The sequence below is a fragment of the Trifolium pratense genome, linkage group LG3 (assembly GCF_020283565.1).
Source record: "Trifolium pratense cultivar HEN17-A07 linkage group LG3, ARS_RC_1.1, whole genome shotgun sequence".
Taxonomy (NCBI): Eukaryota; Viridiplantae; Streptophyta; class Magnoliopsida; order Fabales; family Fabaceae; genus Trifolium; species Trifolium pratense.
The window spans coordinates 49288557-49309015 of NC_060061.1; the positions used below are offsets into that span (position 1 = coordinate 49288557).

At 34.2% G+C, this 20459-nt stretch overlaps 3 protein-coding genes across 4 annotated transcripts; 1 reads left to right on the forward strand and 2 right to left on the reverse strand.

The window, feature by feature from the left end:
- Nucleotides 1–205: 205 nt before the first annotated feature.
- LOC123917072 (vesicle transport v-SNARE 13-like) lies at nucleotides 206–3840 on the reverse strand. Of its 2 annotated transcripts, XM_045968691.1 has the most exons (6): nucleotides 3677–3837; nucleotides 3317–3434; nucleotides 1601–1659; nucleotides 1340–1528; nucleotides 733–903; nucleotides 206–516 (listed from the first exon to the last, which is right to left on the reverse strand). In XM_045968691.1, the coding sequence occupies exons 2-6, from the start codon at nucleotides 3408–3410 to the stop codon at nucleotides 364–366; spliced, it is 666 nt and encodes a 221-aa protein (XP_045824647.1). In that variant the 5' UTR covers nucleotides 3411–3434; nucleotides 3677–3837; the 3' UTR covers nucleotides 206–363. The 2 variants fall into 2 exon arrangements, with proteins under 2 accessions (XP_045824647.1, XP_045824648.1); XM_045968692.1 differs by lacking the exon at nucleotides 1601–1659 and having other exon boundaries at nucleotides 3677–3840.
- A 1004-nt stretch (nucleotides 3841–4844) lies between these two features.
- Nucleotides 4845–8148, forward strand: LOC123915766 (probable xyloglucan 6-xylosyltransferase 3). The gene is made up of 2 exons (XM_045966998.1): nucleotides 4845–5817; nucleotides 7043–8148. The coding sequence occupies exons 1-2, from the start codon at nucleotides 5288–5290 to the stop codon at nucleotides 7866–7868; spliced, it is 1356 nt and encodes a 451-aa protein (XP_045822954.1). The 5' UTR covers nucleotides 4845–5287; the 3' UTR covers nucleotides 7869–8148.
- A 1638-nt stretch (nucleotides 8149–9786) lies between these two features.
- On the reverse strand, nucleotides 9787–17608 carry LOC123913319 (putative phospholipid-transporting ATPase 9). Its single transcript, XM_045964027.1, has 11 exons — nucleotides 16304–17608; nucleotides 13803–15166; nucleotides 13518–13628; nucleotides 13137–13413; nucleotides 12966–13054; nucleotides 12762–12870; nucleotides 12090–12302; nucleotides 11618–11743; nucleotides 11397–11495; nucleotides 10870–11061; nucleotides 9787–10551 (listed from the first exon to the last, which is right to left on the reverse strand). Exons 1-11 carry the CDS (start codon nucleotides 16694–16696, stop codon nucleotides 10021–10023), a joined length of 3504 nt encoding a protein of 1167 aa, XP_045819983.1. The 5' UTR covers nucleotides 16697–17608; the 3' UTR covers nucleotides 9787–10020.
- Nucleotides 17609–20459: the final 2851 nt, after the last annotated feature.

Genomic DNA, 20459 nt, shown 5'->3' on the forward strand with positions numbered 1-20459 from the left:
TTGAAGGGGTTAATGGTTGAGTTATTATATCCTCTAGATTGAGAATTCACTTTTGAAGGGTGAAATCCTAAATATTGATTGGCAACAAACTATTGTTCCATTGTTTAATTTGCCAACTTTTTTTTTGGCATACTGGCGATTTTTCTGCTGTTTTTTTGTTTTTTTGCATATGCTAGATCAAAGTATCATAAAATTAATTGAACAATGAAGCATAAACAGAACGTTCTCATTTGCTTGAATGAATAATTTTACATGTAATAAGAGAAACATGTGAGAACTATTTCCCACGTAACTCTTGAAACAGCCACATTGATGGGCAGCATACACTTGAGTCTGATACAACTATATAACAAAGATAGCAGGCTAACGTGTCAACTTAAAATATAGAATTAGTATGATTGCAAAGACCAGAGCTGCCATCAAGGAGCCAACAATCCATTTGTTCCTGTTCATCCTTTTCGACATTGCTGCCAAAATCTTCTTGCTCTTGCTAATGTTATCATCCACTCCATGGAGCTGGATGAGAAGAAGAAAGAAAAAGAAAAAAAATCAGCTTTTAGGGAAAATCAGATAAGCCCTGAAATCTGATTGATTCAGCGCAGGAAAAACCATTTTAAATAGCGAAGTTCCTTATATAAGAATATCTATTAATTGAGCTGGAGTATCAATTGCTAAATCATTTGGCCAGAGGCAGATACAGTACAAAGTGGAAATCTAAGTGGTAGTACTTACCGATTTATGAGCATGGAGTAGAGATTGGCGTTGTTGATGCAAATCTTGGAGGATAGAGGCACCGATCTCCTCTGTCTCCAGCAATGTTTTTCTGCTGTTTGTTATCTTATCAGTGGATTGGTTTAATCTCTCAGTAGACATCAAAAGTCTTCCCTTTTGATCATTTGATACCTGTTCAAGCACCCATAAGTAGCAATGAGAATGCATAATAAATGAAGAGAGGCTAAAATGTTGCTGTGAGTGAGAAGCATAGTATTGAGATACACAAGTGAAAATGACACTTAAAAAGGAACGGAGGGAGTAGTATATTAGTTATGTTGGTATTTTTATCCTTCACCAGAATTTGAACCCCAATGTTTTAATACCTTCAACTCTTTTAACCCTTAGGTCAAACTAGTTGAGCTATCCAACCCCCCACTACGAAAAAAGGTCTTTACCAAAATACAAATTTATGAGTATCCTGATCTCAGAGATTTACAGGGAAAGAATAAAATTGACACTTATTAATATAAACTCGGTTCAAAAAGAATAAAATTGACACTTATTAATATCTAAGGAAGGATTGTACCAAAAAAAATATCTAAGGAAGGATGGATAAAAGATATACCGCCAATGAGTCAACCCTTCCTAACTCCAACAACTCATCTCGAGCAGTGACGCTGACATTAGCTGATTTGATTCTTTTAACTTCACTTTTCAAATTATTCAAATCAGATTTATATTCTCTTAATTTGGCAAGAAGAGTTGCCTTCATACTTGGCTGCAAGCTCCTAGCTTCAAGGTCCATTTTCCGAATCTGAAAGTTTTAAATTGAGAATTATTAGAGTCAAACATCAGGGGGAGGAGGATGAGAGAGGTTTAACTGTACCAACGTATCAGCATCCTCTAATCCACCATTTATTTCAGAAAGTTTCTGCTTCTTCTGTTCTACAACACAAAATGGAAACTGGCAAATCATTAAGAGGAAAAATATAATTCTTTGGGTGTGTGGGGGAGGGGAACAATAGAAACTGGCATCCTTAACAAATTAGCTTAAGCCTAGACAACAGAAACAAATGAATATTAATAAATTGTAACAAGGAAATGCTCTTCAGCTAGCACTTCACCCAAAACAAGCTTTAGATGTATGTTCATGTTTCACATGACATATTTTTAATTGCATCAGCTGAGACTAGGAAAACATAAATTTTAAGATCATATAAAATATCATGTCCACCAATTGCAATATGCAAAACACCAACTTCAAAAGTATAGCATTTAGCATTCTAGAGCAAAGTAGTGAGTGACCATAGAAGATAAAAGTTTCACGCTGCCCTGCCTTCCCAAGTCTGAGATCTCAATCAAGCAAGTTCAGGCACATGATTTTAGCAAAGAAGGCTCATTACACGTAAAAGAAAATCAACACTCATAAAGAACAATTGAGGATACACTTCAATGCCACAGCAACATCGTTAGGAACTTAAACCGATCAAAATTACAACTACGCTTTCTATAAGAACATTCAACTAATCGATTTTGCAATAGAAGTTGACTCTACGCAACTTAGCAAACTAACTGTCAATAGAAACTGAATAAAAAGCTAAGTACTTATCTAGTACCGGCAGGGAAGGATTAGAGTGTAGTATTGACTTTGGATATGAGCAAGATTAACTACAAGAAACAACATTCTTTGCACCGTAGTAATTTAATTAATGTCTATGTCTATCCATACCACCGAATCATTCAAGTCCTCACTACCACTTGCTTGGAGCAAACAAATTGGCAGGCCAATTATATAAACGAGGAAAGATGTGAGGTGAGTATTCTGTCCCTTTTTCTGACAAAAAAACAACAACGGAAGTTGGACGGAACTAACAGTAGGGGTAGTTTGTGTTTAATAAGAGAATAGAGGGGGTGTATGTTACATTTACATAGAGCTTAAGGGAGGTGAGTGTATTGTCACCTTATTTTAATACAGTGTCTTATCCAAATATTTGAAAACATGAAATGTGACAAATATTGTAACTAAAAATATATCTTCTAGACAGGCCTAAATTCACAATTCAACATGGTTATCAGTATATTACGAAACATGTGAGTCCTATCTAGATTAGATACAAAACCAAATCAAATCATTATGAATCTCTAGTGTGTATCTATTTTAAACACGAATCTCATCTTGAGTCTTGATACATTATCATGAATTCCGATTCATATGCAATTCATTTTAAAGAATCACTACCTAAATTTAGCGTAGCTAATCAATTTTTCTGTCATTTTATAAAGCCAAACAATTTTCTTTTGTCATTTAATTTATGACACAAATCTTGAATTAGGTTGAGGTTATTAGATGATATACTAGCTTATAATTTTTCTATTTCACTTACTTGTATTGAATATTGATAATAAGATTCTATTCACGATTCGGAAAGTAGATTTCCGATTCATTACTTGAATCTCGATTTCATTACCAAACATTTAAATATCTTGTCAATCTTATTTACATTTGATCATTAGCTTTACAATGCAAAACTACATTTTTTTTTCTTCTTTTCTCCTAGTCTTTTTTACAATCACAATAACCTCGAAAAAGAGAGTCCGTTACCTCCATCAAGAGCAGAAGCTGCAGTGCACTGGTGCGAAAGATTCGCCGATAGCTCACAGTAATGACGCTCGTATCCATCAAATACCTCACTCATCGTTCCCGATTTCTCTACACCCACCTTTCCAATTCAAAATTCAACAAATCAAATTCAATTCAATACCAGAACGAATAATCTCAATTGCTTACATATCAATCATTAATTTCATCCCAAACAAACAAAAAGGAACAAGCAAATTAAATAATTGAAGAAATTGAAGAATCATAGAAAATTACGATTAAAGTGAAAATTTTAAGCAGAAAAAGAAGAAGGTTTATGCGTATTGATGAAGACTGTTAAGAGCTGATAAGGGAAAATTATACCGTAAATTGATCGGAGGGATCGCCGGAGATTGATCGGAGGAGAGATGGTGGTGAGAACCCAAACGGAGGTCGCTCATATGTTTTTAGGAAAGGAACGAAATTCGGTTGGATTTCAACAAACTTGGCGGTAATTTACGTATGTGCCATCCAATTATTGGGTATAATATATTTCTGTTTTTTGTTTTGTAGTAGAGAGAGGGATTGGGTGTACATTTCTAACCTTCACCTTAGTCAAAAATAAATAAATAAATAAATAAATTTCTAACATTTACCAATAAAGTTTTTTATTTATTTTAACACTCAAGTTCGTGCAGCAAGAGTTTGGTAATTGAGAATTTCACCGTAAAGTAAATAAAATATATTCAAAAAATATTTTTATTAGAAATTGGAGAGTTAATATTTTCTGATCAAATTTTATTTTATTTATTTTGTCTAATTCTAAATTAATAGGTCTTTTTCTAAAAATATGAGAGTTAATATAAAAAATAGGATTTAAAGTATATGTATTATGTAAAGTCAGTGTGAAACAGTTAATATATTCACCAATTTGCCACATCACCTCACTCTTGTATGGTTATTTTAAAACTACTTATATGACATTGAAGAATGGTGATTTCTTATTGGATGTCAGTGTAAAACTATTTTACATTGATGAAGTATGTCCATTAAACTCAAAATAAAAGTGATATTTTCTTATTTTACATCAACTCAAATTTAGGATAAAAAGTTTAATTAGAAAGAAAATATTAAATTTTAAAACTAACTTATCGTATCCTATCTGCTAACGAATATTGAATTTGTCTTTTATTGTGACCATCAAACAAGTTCTAAGAATCTGTTTTTTTTTATAACATGTTCCGTTGATTAAAAATTCACCTTTTAAAATAAACAAATATGAAATTACATATTTGAACCCTGACTCATTTATATTTAGTTGACCATAAATCGATACTCAAAATCTCATCTTATATATCGACAATAAATTGATCCAAGTGGTAGAAATCTTCTCCTTAAACATGTTATCAGATATTCGATTTCTATCTCACGTATGTGAAGAAAAAAAAATTAATTGAAAAGAGAGAACCTAATTTACGTACCTCACAAACTACATCCTACAACAGCAGTAGAAACTTCTTACAAATATCCTCATTAAAAAAAAAAATAACACACACACATCTCAAATTAATAAAGTAGGATTTAGCTTTGACCAAAAATAGAGAAAAACCAAAAGCAATAGTAGTTAGTTTTTGGTTTGGAGCTGTGTAGTTATTGGTTTTGTTCTTACCAGCCGGCGGCACAAGGAAACAAAACACACACGCACAAAAAAAGAAAAAAAAAATGAATACTACTAGAAAGTCGGTGTTTGTACAAATGTGTTCGTAATTTACCTGATCCATCCATCATCACTTTTCTCTTCTCTTTTCTTTTGTTTACACACACACACACACACACACACACACACACACATGCTCCTTTCTCTCAATTCATATCATCATCATCAACCCTAAATCAAACCTTTAACACCACCACCACAACATAAAAACACAACACACATACACATATTCTTACACACAAACAAAAAACAAAGAAAACAAACATAGTGTTTTTAAAATGGGGCAAGAAAACAACTTAGCACAAAAGAGAACAACAAGCACAGGAGGATTACCAACAACAACAATAACATCATCATCAAGAAACCGAACACTGCCACGTGGACGTCAGATCCAGAAAACATTCAACAACATAAAGATCACAATTCTCTGCGGTTTCGTAACTATTCTCGTCCTACGTGGCACTATCGGTGTCAATCTCGGTTCATCTCAAAACGACGCCGTTAATCAGAACGTAATCGAAGAAACTAACCGTATTCTCGCTGAGATCCGATCCGATTCCGATCCCAGTGATCGGAATCAAACCGAAACGTTTCTTAGTTTGAATGAAACTTATGCGCTTGGTCCTAAGATCCGTAATTGGGATACGGAGAGAAAAAAATGGTTAACTGATAATCCTGAATATCCTAATTTTGTTAGGGGAAAACCTAGAATTTTGCTTCTTACTGGTTCTCCTCCTAAACCGTGTGATAATCCTATTGGTGATCATTATCTTTTGAAATCTATCAAGAATAAGATTGATTATTGCAGGTTAGTTTGTTTTCTATCTGCTTTCAATTTTTATTTTTTTTAACAATGGAATTGAAATTTTCAATTTTTTTTTTATTTCGTTTATCTGTCTATTGTAAGTTTTTGCTTGAATTGAATGTATCGATGTATTCAGCAAGGTTTTAAATAGTAGTGGCGTTAAGGATTTTGAGATTTCGGCTGTTACTATGTTGCATCGCGAATTGTGATCGTTGCGGTGTGAATTAATCACAAAATGGCACAAATCTTATTAGAATTATTGTAACTATCATATATGAAAACAATAACTTAAATTAGAGATAGATTTGAAGTTATAAGCTGGGGAAAAGCTATTTATGTTCAGATTTGTACTAAAAGGAGATAGATTTAGGCTGTTACTGCCGCAGGCCGATACTGTTTCGTTGCGGCCTTTATCTAAGTAACAGACTGTTTTTTAAAAATTTGGTATTCAGTTATGTTTTACAGAAATAGTGTGTGTTTAGCTTCTATTATTTCATTTGGTTTTTGCTTTAGAAACAGGTGAATTTGGTTAATATTAAATACAAATGTTTGGTTGCTGTGAGATAAATTAGAATTTTCCTTTGAATCTTGTTTTTTTTAAAGACAAATGTTAGTAGATTAGTTTAGTGGTTATGTTAGTTTTCAGGATTTGGATCCTAGACCTCATGATTAAAACTCCTTCAGGATGTGCGGTCCCTAAGCTTGCAAATCGAGTTGCCTGTTTGCCTGGTAAAATAGCTTATGCGTTAGCTTGAAAAAATAACACTAAGTTTTACATGCTTTTAGATTAAAACATAAAGTAAATTACTTCACTTAAAACTCGATCAGTTTTGTAGATCAAGCTCCGTCAAGATTGAGTTTACAAATGCTCACTCAAACTTTGATTTAACTTTTTGTTTAGTGCAGTTAAATCCTACTACTTTTTCATCTTATGCTTTCATCTGTTATTTTAATCTGTACTACTAAGAGCAGTTTGTATGCATCTATGGAAAATGAAATAATTATGAATTTTTTAATTAAAAGCTCTTCATTTAAGTTAAATAGCTTTCAGAAGCTCTTGTTAAATTTCTCCATAAATAGCTCTTAGTTTACAGAAACTTTGCCTGAAATGAAGAAACTTATATGTTTTTATTTTTGTGGTTGATTTGAACTGATATTGGAACGTATCTTCATTAACTATATAATAAAGCTTGTGTATTATATTCTGATCTGTCATATGCTATTGCAGATTGCATGGAATTGAAATTGTGTACAACATGGCTCACTTGGACATGGAGCTTGCAGGTTACTGGGCCAAACTGCCCATGATTCGGAGGCTCATGTTATCACACCCTGAGGTGGAATGGATTTGGTGGATGGACAGTGACGCATTCTTCACTGACATGGTGTTTGAGCTTCCCATGAGTAAATATAATGATTATAATCTGGTTCTTCATGGGTATCCTGATTTGTTGTTCGAGCAGAATTCTTGGATTGCAGTGAACACAGGGAGCTTTTTGTTTCACAATTGCCAGTGGTCCTTGGATTTACTCGATGCTTGGGCCCCTATGGGACCCAAAGGCCCGATTCGGGAGGAGGCTGGGAAGATTTTGACAGCAAATCTCAAAGGAAGGCCGGCGTTCGAGGCTGATGATCAGTCGGCGTTGATATATCTATTGTTGTCTAAGAAGGACAAATGGATGGAAAAGGTGTTTCTTGAGAATTCTTTTTATTTGCACGGTTATTGGGCTGGGTTGGTTGATCGGTACGAAGAGATGATGGAGAAGTATCATCCAGGATTAGGGGATGAGAGGTGGCCTTTTGTGACACATTTTGTGGGGTGTAAGCCTTGTGGGAGTTATGGAGATTATCCAGTGGAAAGATGCCTTAGTAGCATGGAGAGGGCTTTCAATTTTGCAGATAATCAAGTGCTTAAGCTCTACGGCTTTAGGCACCGTGGATTGTTAAGCCCTAAAATCAAGCGGATCAGGAATGAGACGGTAACTCCTTTGGAGTTTGTAGACCAGTTTGATATACGAAGGCAACATACAAGCAGCGTGGAATCAAGAAATTAGAGCAAGGTTTCAAATTGCAATTGCAATTTTTGATATTATGATTGTTAATTGCAGTCAATACAGCCTCAATTGCTGTCACGACACTAGAGAAACATTGATATTTGATTACAACTGAAACATTCATGATGCGGGGGTTATAGAATGTAATTTAAAACCACGAGGAAAGTAACATGTTTGGGATGGTGATGCTATAGGCAATAATTATAAGTGAGATATGATATGGAGACGGTGGACATGTAACTTTTTCTTTTTTGTTATGTTGTCTTGGTAAGTTAAATCAGAACGTCGTATAGGATAAAATTCTTTCATACAAGTCATTATTTTTCTGTGTCGTGCATGTTTGAGTAGTCGGTAATTTTTTTATCGATCTACTGTATACTGAGCATATTTGTTGTGTTTTTTCGCTTCTCTTCTTGGGCATGGATTTATTCCATGTCCTGTTAAATTCAGGACTTTTTGTAACATAAGTGACCACTAGTTCTGTTTCTGCTCTTACCAGCAGTAGCACAATTGAAATGTTACTGTTTCACTTAATGTTTCACGATAGAAGGCTAAGAAAAGTAGAAAACAAATGTATTTTTCAACTTGGTTAATGTGATTGTGAGGTAGCTTATAGTTTAGCTATTTGGAAGTTAATTCTTTCAATAGTCATTGCTTTAATGATTGGGTGCTTGCTATGTGATGGATATTCATTTAATGTACTATTTCCTCTAATATATACTCTAAGTAGAATTTGACTCAAATATTAGGAAAAATGATATAGGTTTGTTGAACTAAATTATAAGGAAAGGATAGCACACACAGACACAACAGTGTAAAAGGTCACTTATGACGAGGGTGTAAAATATGGACGGGTGAGATCTAATATTGCGTGAAAAGCTTACAGCAGGGAATCTACATCTATAAAATATCAGTATTAAATTTATAATTTTTTTTGGTTTCTTCAAGATCTAATGGTTTTGTTTTGTGGTTTATGGTATGTTTTGTCTAATGTGAATGTGATGCTATAAGTAATTACTTTGGATTGGTTTTACTTTTGTGTGTTAGATTAGAGTTGTGGAAGTAGAGAGTTCAATTTGGTACTTTGTTGTTGCTAGCTAATTTTTGCTGATATTATGCTATTGGCCATTTTACAGCTTACAGCATTCATGTTTAGAATATTTTTGCTGATGATATTTTTCTTAATGTAATTTTTTATAATCAACAGTGACTTTTATAGTTACCTAACTATTACACAGATATGAACATTTTCAAAATATCAAAAGCAAATATATATATATATACGTGCATGGCACAAAGACTTGCACTAGTTTTAAACACAAATGTGACATGAACAAAAATATTATTATATATTGTAATTTGTAACCGACACCATAGGTTCATTAGTTAGTCAAACCATCCATCTATTTCAGATACTCCTCCAGTCACAAATATAAGTAAAAGTGTATTTTTTAGATTAATTGAATTAATGATGTATCTCGACTCTAATACAAACCAAGTACATCTGTTATTCAATGAATTTAAAAAATGCATTTTTTGTTATATTTATGGTCCAAGAGAGTATATCTTTTCTCTGTCTCTATTTGTATCTAAGGTGGGCAGTTCCAGCAAGTGGCAGGCAGACAACCAGCTCAAAAATCGATGGCGGTTGTTTGAGCCGTGAATTTCTAAAAATGATGACAAACGAGTAAAACTTAAATGTGTCTAGAATTTGGAAAAATATACGGTTCACTTGCCAAGAGTACAAATTTATAGGGTGTAAAATTTGGAAGACACAATTCGTTATTTAAAATGCGAACTAAGTAAACTTGTTTGACAAGATTCACAGGAGAGAGCAAATAAGAAATTTCAAACAATAATTTGACAATGTTACTTCAAAGTTTAAATTTTCTTAATTTAATTAAAAATGTAATAAATATATCAATAAAATCTCTTCAATTTTTTAAATTTTATAAGCATTTAGTATCAAAGTAAGAAATTTACTTTGATTTGATGCATTTTATTTTTTACTCTCCAAAACAATCACTTATGTAAGCTCTATCTCCCATTTTCAACTACAAACTGTTGCTATATATACATCATTTACATTTTAAACATGTCAAAATTACATATATTCACAAAAGTTAGTAATTGTTGTGGAGGAAATAATTTTCTATTCAGGTTCATTAGTCTTCTTATTGCTCTCATACCTCATCCATTGTATCCTTTCATGATGCATAGGAAACAACCACATTTTAATCGTGGAGCATGAAAAGTACGGTATAAGCGAAGAAACCGCCACGAATAATGTGACAATCCAAAAGGAAGGAGATGGAGCAAGAGTCTCAACAAAGACTTTGTAAGCATTTGTTGAAAAGCTTGAAGGCAATGATCCATAAACAAACATGAAGAAATGCCAAAGAGCAATAGAACCCCAAATAGCAATATGTTGTATCAAGGTGAAGTATTGCACGGCAAGCGCCATTTGTAGGTTTACAACCCAAACAACGCAAGTATACATAGTTGCTCCTAGCATGTCTTTTCCGGCGGTTTTTCCATTCTCGTCGAAGGCTTTAAGGCCTATCGCTTTTGTGCAGAAGAAGAAAATTGTTATGGCACTGATGAATCCGTTGAGCATCCAGCTTAGAATTCGGCGCCAGCTAAATAGGACATTTTGTACGCCTTCTTGGTATAAGATAGGAAACTGCAACATTAAATGGAAATAACATGGAATCATTGTCACTCACCGCTCATACGAGGAAATAAAACGAGTGTATTTTACTTTGTAAGTGTTTGGCTTTTGGTTGTGAGTTCTTTCTTCTCTTTCATAAACCAGAATACTATTTTATATCAGAACAGTGAAAATTTCAGTTTCTCAAATTATTGCACATGTGGTAACATTCAATTATTTCATTTTCTCAAATTATTACTAGTGTTGACGTGTCAGTGTCGTTTCTGGTATCTCTGTATGTGCCGGTGCTTCATAGATGACAATATATTAGACGGTGAAAAGTAAGCTTACCTTCTGGCAGTACCTGGCAGATACATCTTGGTCAAAGACCCCAAGTGCAATGACAGGAAGTGAAGAAAACATGACACTATAGAAAGATAAAAACCAGTCGTTGTATGCAGGCTGTCCAGAGAACGACGCATACACTTCATATAAGAATATAGTGAAACCAAATGTAATGTTCTTGTAGAAAAAGAAACATATCTGCCACAAGAATAAACATGATATTAGATAAACTTTCAGGACCTCAACTTGTTTGGATAAATAGATTATTTAAGCACTTATCATAAAAGTACGTATGTGAAAGCTATTTCCATACAAAAGTCAAACTATTTTCATGTAAAGTATAAGTTGTTTTCATAAACTATTCTTGAGAGCTTATGAAAATAAGCTTTAAAACAACTTATGAACATGTCATAAACTGTTTTTATAAACTCTCCTAAATAGTCTCATACTTATATCTGTAGATAAATTCAAATAAGTCAATCCAAATAGGCTCAAATCTATTCAATATTAAGATTCAGTTTGAATGGTCTTACCATTGAGGACATCCTCCGGTAACACCAATGTCCGTGCACAAGAAGCAGTCTTTCCAAATACCGGAATTGCGCAATTGCAATATCGCTAGACATGACAGCCTAGGGAGGAGAGAGGATATAAAACAAAAGGATTTTTAATAAAACAGGATATTATAAATAAATTAAAAAAAAGTTTTTAATAAAACAGGATATGGAAATGAAATTCAGTAATAGAAAAGTACCTGCATTCCTTCAACGCCACTAATTCCAACACCTACATCAGCCTCTTGAATCATTCCTACATCATTAGCTCCATCACCAATAGCTAATGTTGTTTTACCAGTTCCTTCTTTGACCAGTCTAGTAACCTTTATGAGAAGTACCAATAAACATTTATTTAAAAAGCTAACCAGAACCATTATCATTACTAGCACCGTCACAAACGTGACCGTATGTCCGCTTTTCTTAATCTATCATTAGTAATTTATAAAAAAAATAATGGCAGTTACACAATTTTATGCGGTTATTTAGAAAAATTCAGTTATTTAATTGATTAAAAAAATTGTAAATTAATTAAATAATTTAAGTAAAGGGTAAAATCGAAAGAAAAAAGCTACACCAAAAGTTTGATATCCTCTAATAATAATAATAGTAATAACACTGACAAATTGTCATGTAGAGGGGAGAAACAAAGAAAAAGTGGCTTAAACATACCAGTGCCTTCTGCTTTGGGGATGAGCGACAGCAGATAACAGATGCACAGCGAGTTGCAAGCTCTAAAAATTTGTTCTTTATATCATCCTCCAGAGCATAAACTAGTGATTTTCCATCAATTATCAGAGCAAATGCTTGCTGAGAGGTCCCTTTAGATGCAGAAAGCAGTTTAGAACCTTCAGATATCTGTTGATATACACTTTCCCTTGATACCTAGAACATGAATCCACAGAAGAATATTAGCATTCCAAAGTCCAATTCATATGTCCTTCCCACAAAAATCCAAGTCACTTTATCACTCCGCTTTATTCAGAAAACTGGAATATAGGAATCCATGAAATATATGCTAACATTATCAGCATTGTAAAGCAATTCAAACTAATGTCACCTCCATGTAAGATCTTATGCAGGTATTGAAGAGAATCATTATGTTAACATCTTCACTAAAATGAGTGTTGCTAGTCACAGAAGATAGTGGTTTGTTCGGAGTCATCTATCCTACAGTTTCTATAATCTTGCTATAACCATTATTTGACAACACTTTGTACTAATCGCATATTACGGAACAATAACAGTATGTTAAAATTCTATTGCGCTATAGCGCCACTATAGCCGCCATTTTGACAACACTAACTGAAAAGACAAAGGTACTCAACGTGCAATTTATTATACCTTGATGATAGCCATCTTGTCTTCATGCTTCTCCAATGCTTGAATTTCTGGAATCTCCAAATGAATTATAATCTGTTTCATTCCTTGTCGAAGCAAGCGACAAGAGAAACTGCATTCGTATATTTATGTCAAACATCTTGAAAAGTAGTTCTCATGACAAAGCCAATGTAAAGAAAAATGCATAATTGAAGTATAATATTATACCCAATGTTGATGGCAGTTTCCATTTTATCCCCAGTCAAAACCCATATCTTAATTCTAGCTTGCGCAAGCTTTTCAATACACTCAGGAACCTAGCAAAATAATATAGTTAGGCATAATTTCGAGTCCTAATTCAACCGATAAATCTTCATAAATGAAACTTTTTTTTCTTACCCCATCTTGGAGCTTGTCTTCAACAGCAGTGGCACCGAGAAGGACTAGATTCCTCTCAATCTTATCTGATAGTTCTTCAATCAGTGATTCACGATCTACAGTGACTGAATTTTTCACTTCCATAAATTTATTGTCAAACTCGTTATATTCTTCTTCATCAAGTTCACGATAGGCTAGTATCAGGGTTCTTAGACCTGCATCAGCATATTCACCCACATGTTCCATAGTTTTCTCCTGAAATTCTCTTCCATTCAGCGCAAGCCTTTCAAACATGACACTGCATGAAAGTTATGAATCAAGGTAAGTTTAATAGGTTAAATGGAAAGGTAAAACTCAAAACTACTGAAAAGCTACAAAGCTACATGATAGTTAGTCGCAAACCTGTCAGCGCCTTTGCAGAGTAGTAAAATTCTCCCTTCTTCATCTTTAACTATCACCGACATTCGCTTCCTTGAACTATTGAATTCTAAAACATGGAGAATCTTGTATGTCCTGCAAAATGAAATTAGTTACTGCATATATGATTCGTTCAATATTACTTGACATGAATAAGATAAATTTAAATGCATAGTGGCTATAAACAATAACTATATTAATGTATTTTTTAAATAATCGCAGAAGTGAACAGACAAAATAATTGGCAAAAGAGAAAAAACAAAAATTCACCTTTCAACTTCATTGCCAGAAACAGGGTCCAACTCTCTCATTGATAAACTATTCTGACTCCTTTTATAGAATGTGAAACCAACTTCTCTTGCAGCAATCACAAATGCTGCTTCATCGGGAGATTCAGCTTCATACGTGACTCTTCCGGTATCGTCATCCACTTCTGGTATGGCAGTATGACAAACAGCCAATAATCGGAAAAACTTCTGTATAACATCTGCGCGAGGCTCATTAACCCAATTTCCGTTCATTATCCTTTCATCTATAAAGTTAAAACCTTTGATTGGTTCTTTACGATCATGAGATTCACTGGAATCAACTGTCCGTTCCAACCTATTAACATGTTCATGAATCATAGGTGAACTATTACTTATACTGCCAATGGCTTGTTCAACCTCTGTAACAACACGGCCATAAGCTACCCCAGCAACAGAACATTTGATGAACTCCATCGAGTTGCAAGTCAAAGTTCCAGTTTTATCAGAAAGGATCGTGTCAATTTGGCCGAGTTCTTCATTCAAGTTTGAAGTACGTGCAAGAGCTGGTTTGTCCAGTTCTTCATAGTACATATTGATATCTTGATTAATGAAGATGCTTTGAAGGATTTTGACCAATTCAATCGAGAAATACAAGGAGATGGGAATGAAAAAGTTATATAGCATTAAAGCCGTCAAGAAATGATATACAGAAGCTGCGACAACTCTTTTAGGATCAAAGAAAATAGTGGAATCATCTGGTCTCAGATACCATCTTTTCATAAATCCGTTGTGCAAGTCGCGTTTGGTTACGATTCCAAAGATAATAGATCCAACGAAAGCAATTAAAAACAGCACACCAAATAAGAAGTAGATAATCTTATCCATCTTCTTCTCGATTTTGCTTCTTTTGGAAGGAGGGTCAGTACTGTTTTGAATAACCTTCGTGTCGTGGCCGGTAAAAATGACAGCTCCAAATACGTAGTCTGTATTACGAAGTTTTGAGTCTCTGAGAAGAAGCTGCTGAGGAGAAAGTGGATATTTTTGCCCTTCAAATTCCATGCTCCCGACAAATGAGTACAAATTTGCATTTGGATCTTCACATTTGACAGTAGCTTTGAAATCATGGAGTTTAACTTCCTCATTTAACGAAGAAGTTACTTCCAAACCTTGTTTTAGCTTCAAATTTGTCTCACCATCCAAGTTCATGGTTTCAACATAGCAGACTGCATCTTCGTAACTGGACGAAAGCAGTAGGAGGTCGGCAGGGAAGAATTCATCCTTCTTTATCTTCACTATATTTCCTACCTTGAGATTCTTCCACTCCGTATATTCGAAATTGCCATCACCTTTATGAAATATAACTTTTCTATTGTTCACCTCGATATCCTGCAGAACTAACCAGTTAGTTTTTCGTTTTTTTATAATCAACTAATCAGTTAGCTAAGTTATATATTCTGAATTGTTTTCTGTTTTGGCTCTTCCTTCTGCTAAAAATAATGTAAATATTATGAACAGAGAAAAAGGGAATGAAAAATCATTCTTTCATTGATTTGGGAATGAATACAATGCTAGTATATATACAGTAGCTAGGGTCTATACTAAGTATTGAATACACACAAGTATATAATCCTGTACACTAAGGCCTTATATTTATTCGTTTTGTATTACTGTGTAATTAGAGTTACTGTAAATCCTTATATTTATGACTCTTTGTATACATACTATCCTCTGATGTGTAATTTAGACACACGAATTCACACATGTGCTCTATTATTTAGCTGTTCCCTCTGTCTCAACACTTTTGTATAATTTACATGATCTATTTATTTTAAATCCATATAAATATTGCATAACATAGGAAAAAATTGAATGTCTAACAATGTACACAGAAGTTAAAATGTAGGAAATATTGTAGTAAATAATATATATCCGAAACCGAAACTACTTTGCACTTTTATGGTCTTTCCCAGACTGTCATATTTTAAAATATTTAGAATCTTCAAGTCCAGTAAGAAATTGATTTAGGAATCTAAGGACTGCGATTTTATTTTAACAAATGCTCAAATTTGCAAGGAAATTACCGAGAAACAGAATCCTTTACCTAACAATTTCATAACCTAATAGATTTCATAGACACTTAGTTCCAAAAAAAAATCTAAATATAAAAACAACAGAACACTAAAAATCAAATTCAAGACCGGTCTAATTAAGTTCAAATCTACGAAGCATCGACACAGACACAACACTGACATGTAGATGCCGGTAATAATTCATGAAAATCGAAGTGAGTGATTCAATGTAACCAAACCACATACATCAGTGTCTGGTGTCGGACACCAGACACACTTTCAATCTAAACTGTCAGTTCTACATTCAAATCTACACACTTTTAATCTGAAGTGTCGGTTCTACATTCAAATCTACATACTTATGACATTACAACAACAAAATTCACAATAGGATAAAGTTCTAGTTATCAGAATATACTAGTACCTATTGATCAAAAAAAGAATATACTAGTACCTGTTTTTTCCGACGCAAATCTTCAATACCTTCTTTCACCATGGTCGCTCCAACGATAATACATAAAGGAAGAATAGCACTAACAGCAGTATAAGGAGCAAGTTTTGTGAAAGCTAAGATACCAACAACAAGGAAATAGAAATTAGCTATTCTCCTAAACTGCTCAAACAATGACTTTGGGAAGAAACTCGCAACAGTATATTTAGTTGACCTAACAGAATTATCAGCATAATTCCTAATCAAATCTGATTCAAAACTATCTTGTAATTCATTGCATAAAACAACTCTAGAATACCCTTGTCTTCCAATTTGTGAATGCTCTCTCCTAAACTTTGTTTTCTTACCAAATTTAAATGAATAGATCTTGCTGAAATGAATCTTCTTCATCTTCATTTCAATTCAACAAATGAAATTAATCCCTAAAAATTAGCAAAAAAGAACCACCACTAAGATTGTAAATTTCCTATAACTAGCAGACAAATTTGTAAATTTCCTCAAAGTCTCAAAAAGGTACCCCACTTAGAAAAAGAAAAAACTTGACTTTCAAATCAACAACAACAAACAAAATTATCACAATCACAATAATTAAGAACCCCTTTGTTCTAATTTATCACTAAGCATTGTACACACAAAGACACAAACTTTATAGCAACACAGTTGAATCTCAAAATTTTCTCACTTCCCACCTCAAAAAAAATCCAAAGGGTATTTTTTTAAGAAGAAATTAAAACAAAATAATGAATAGAAACAAATGGGTCAGAAAAGAAAAGTGGCTGGAGAATACTAAAAAACACAAAGAATATGCAGAATATATATATATATAGGAAACCAAAAACAATGTATAAATCAGAGATATTATCTAGAAACTGAAAAAGATAATTTGTGTAATGAGGAAGATGAAGAAAAGTATAAACATGGCATTTTGAATTTGACTCTGAAAAAGTATATAATGGTTGGTTGGTGACAGGTGTTGTTCATTTTTTTCCTTTTTCAAATCATGTTATTTGTGTTGTTCCTAGAAATTGTTGAGCAGAAACAAACACTAGTTGTGTGTGAACAAGGTAAAATATAAATGTTGGAATTAATCAAACGTAATACTAGTTTGATTTGAAAGAAATCAGAAAAAACATGGGTTTGAAGATAGAATCTAGGACTAGATTCATGTCATAGACCTTTGTTGAATAAAATGCACACATGCTAGTATTTTTGTTTTGGCTTAATGGTAATATTGCTCCTAGAATTTTTATTATTATTTCTGCGTCAAAAAAAATAAAGAATTACGCGTAATCTATGTAATTGTGGTGTAAAATTATTATTGTTTTCTCCAATCCTTTTGTCATGCTTCAGGCCTTAAAGTGAACATTCAAATCTAGATTCATGACATCTCACAACATTTCAAGGGTCAAGGTGGCTAAGTTTGAATCTATTGTACATTTTAACCACAATTCGCAGCTTTGAAAATATCTTGCCTTCCCTATGCTTTCAGGAAGAATTAAGAATTCTGACTTTTCTTTTATCATGGATAAAATTAATGGTAGACTTGATGGTTGGAAGAGTAAACTTCTCAGTAGAGCAGGCAGGGTTACTTTAGCTCAATCTGTCTTAACTTCTATTCCCATTTATACAATGCAAAACCTTTGGCTTCCTCAGGGAGTGTGTGACAAAATTGATGCCTCAGTTAGAAATTTTATTTGGGGCAGCAAACATTGTCATTGGGTGAATTGGAATACTATTAGTCAGCCAAAATCTAAGGGAGGTCTTGGTATTCGTTTAGCTAGACATTCCAATACTAGTCTTCTTGGCAAACTTATTTGGGATCTCTTACACCAGTCAGATAAGTTGTGGGTGAAGCTACTTACTGGAAAATACTTACATCAAGACCACATACTTAGTGTCCCTAAACGTCAAGGAGCCTCTTGCATTTGGAATTCTATAATCAAAGCAGTGGAAGTTTTGAAGCCGGGTTTTAAGTTTAGAATTGGCAAAGGTGCAGTGTCGCTTTGGTATGACAACTAGCTTGACGATGGTTGTCTTTGTAATTTGGTGCCTTATGTTCATATTAGTGAGTCTACTATGCTGCTTCAAGATATATATATCATCAGGGTTCCAGGATGATTAATTCTTTAACAACTGATATTCCCATTCATATTCAATTGAAAATTCAAAGCCTTTTTATCGATACAGAATCCTCTGACATCATCATTTGGGGTCATTCTAATTCTGGTACTTATTCAGCTAAGTCGGGATATCATTGGATTTCTCAAATTTCTAACTTGTCTTCAGCCTCCTCTTCTACTTATAGTTGGACTTGGCTTTGGAAATCTAAGCTTCCAGAAAATATTAAGCACTTTTGTTGGTTGGTTCTCCACAATTGCCTTCCCACTAATGCCTTCAGGTTTATGCGGCACATGACCACAGATTCTTCATGTAAAAGGTGTCATTCATCTGATGAGAATCTTTTACATTTATTCAGGGATTGTCCCGATTCTACTTCTATTTGGGTTGCTCTTCTTTTCTCTTCACCATCTTTTTATTCAACAACTGAATTTACGAATTGGTTTACCATACATGCCACTTCTTCCAATGGGGTTCTATTTATGGTAACTTGTTGGTTTATTTAGAAGTCTAGGAATGACTTTGTGTTTAATAATAACAGGTGGATCAAGTGGCATTGTCTTAGCCAAATCCACTGCTCTGTTGACACTTTTTTGCAGGTTTTTGAATCATCGCATTTGCAGAAGCCGTTACGTCATGTATCTTGGATTTCTCCCTTAGGAAACACTATCAAAGTCAATGTGGATGGCAGCTCCCTCAACAATCCTGGTAGAGCCGGCTTCGGAGGTATCATGCGCAATAGTATGGGTAATTGGCTACTCGGATTTTCTGGATTTATTGGGATTGCTACTAGCTTACAAGCCGAGCTTCATGCCATTTACAACGGTCTTTGCTTAGCAATGGACCGAGGTTTCAACAATGTGATTATTGAATCAGATTCTACAATTGCAATTGGTTTGGTGGAACATGATATCTCTCCTCTTCATCCTTATGCTCCTCTCATCAAGAAAATTAGACAATTCCAAAACATGGATTGGACTATTGCTTTCCATCATACTCTTAGAGAAGGCAACGAGTGTGCAGATTGGCTTGCCAAGAAGGGCGCTACCTCAGATGTCTCCCTAAAGATTTGGCATAGCTGTCCTCCTCAGCTTAGTAATGTTTTGATAGCTGATGCTTCAGGTGTTGCTCGCCTGCGAGCCTAGTTTGCTTTCTGTTTTTTGCTTTTTATTTTCTGATGTATGAAAAAATTATTGTTTTCGGTTGCATAGCGTAAAATTAATCTAGGCATGTATTTCGAATGACAAATATATATTAAAGGTAACTTAATTATATAAATTACAATATATTTACCGACCGAGCTAAGTTTCCTAAGGGTCCGTTTGGTGCACAGGATAAAGAGACAGGATATGATAAAACTATCATATCCTAATTAAATTTGTTGTTTGGTGCACCAATAGGAAAAGATAAATTTAACCTGTTTCTAACCCTATCCTATTCATCCTTTGTTATTCTAATCCTTAATTTTTGGTGGGTTAGCAACCTGATATGATTTACTTATCCTGTTCAATTTTCGCTCCACCCCTCCTTTCGAATCCCATCAAAAGCACTTGAAACAATTTTTTATTCTATTTGTTATTCACCATCGTTTTGCTGTGTCTACACCTAGCTTGCTTCTGACAATTTGCTATTTTGACATTTGGTATGCTATCTCAATTTGATCTAACCTGATGATCAGAAAGGTTGAGGCCGGTCCGTTGAGCAAGCTTCCACACCGAAGGGGGGGGTTTGTACCTGCAGGTGCTCCGATGCCTAAGTCAGCAAAGAGAACAAGGGAGATACAAAAGAAGAGAGAGAAAGTAAGGTATAGAATGATTTAGAATACCTGGCTCTCCTGTCTAGGAGAGCTTATATAGTGCCCCCAGCGCTGGGCCAAAGGTTGGTCTATTGGGCCGGGATAACCGGCCCAATAGACTCAACTGCCAAGATAGTCCTCGTATCGTAGGGGAAGGCCGTTATTTGCCTCTATCTTGGTTGGAGCCATTCCGCTATTCGCGGGTAAGGGATAGGCTCCGTAACAGCTGTGGCTGGATAAAGGAGC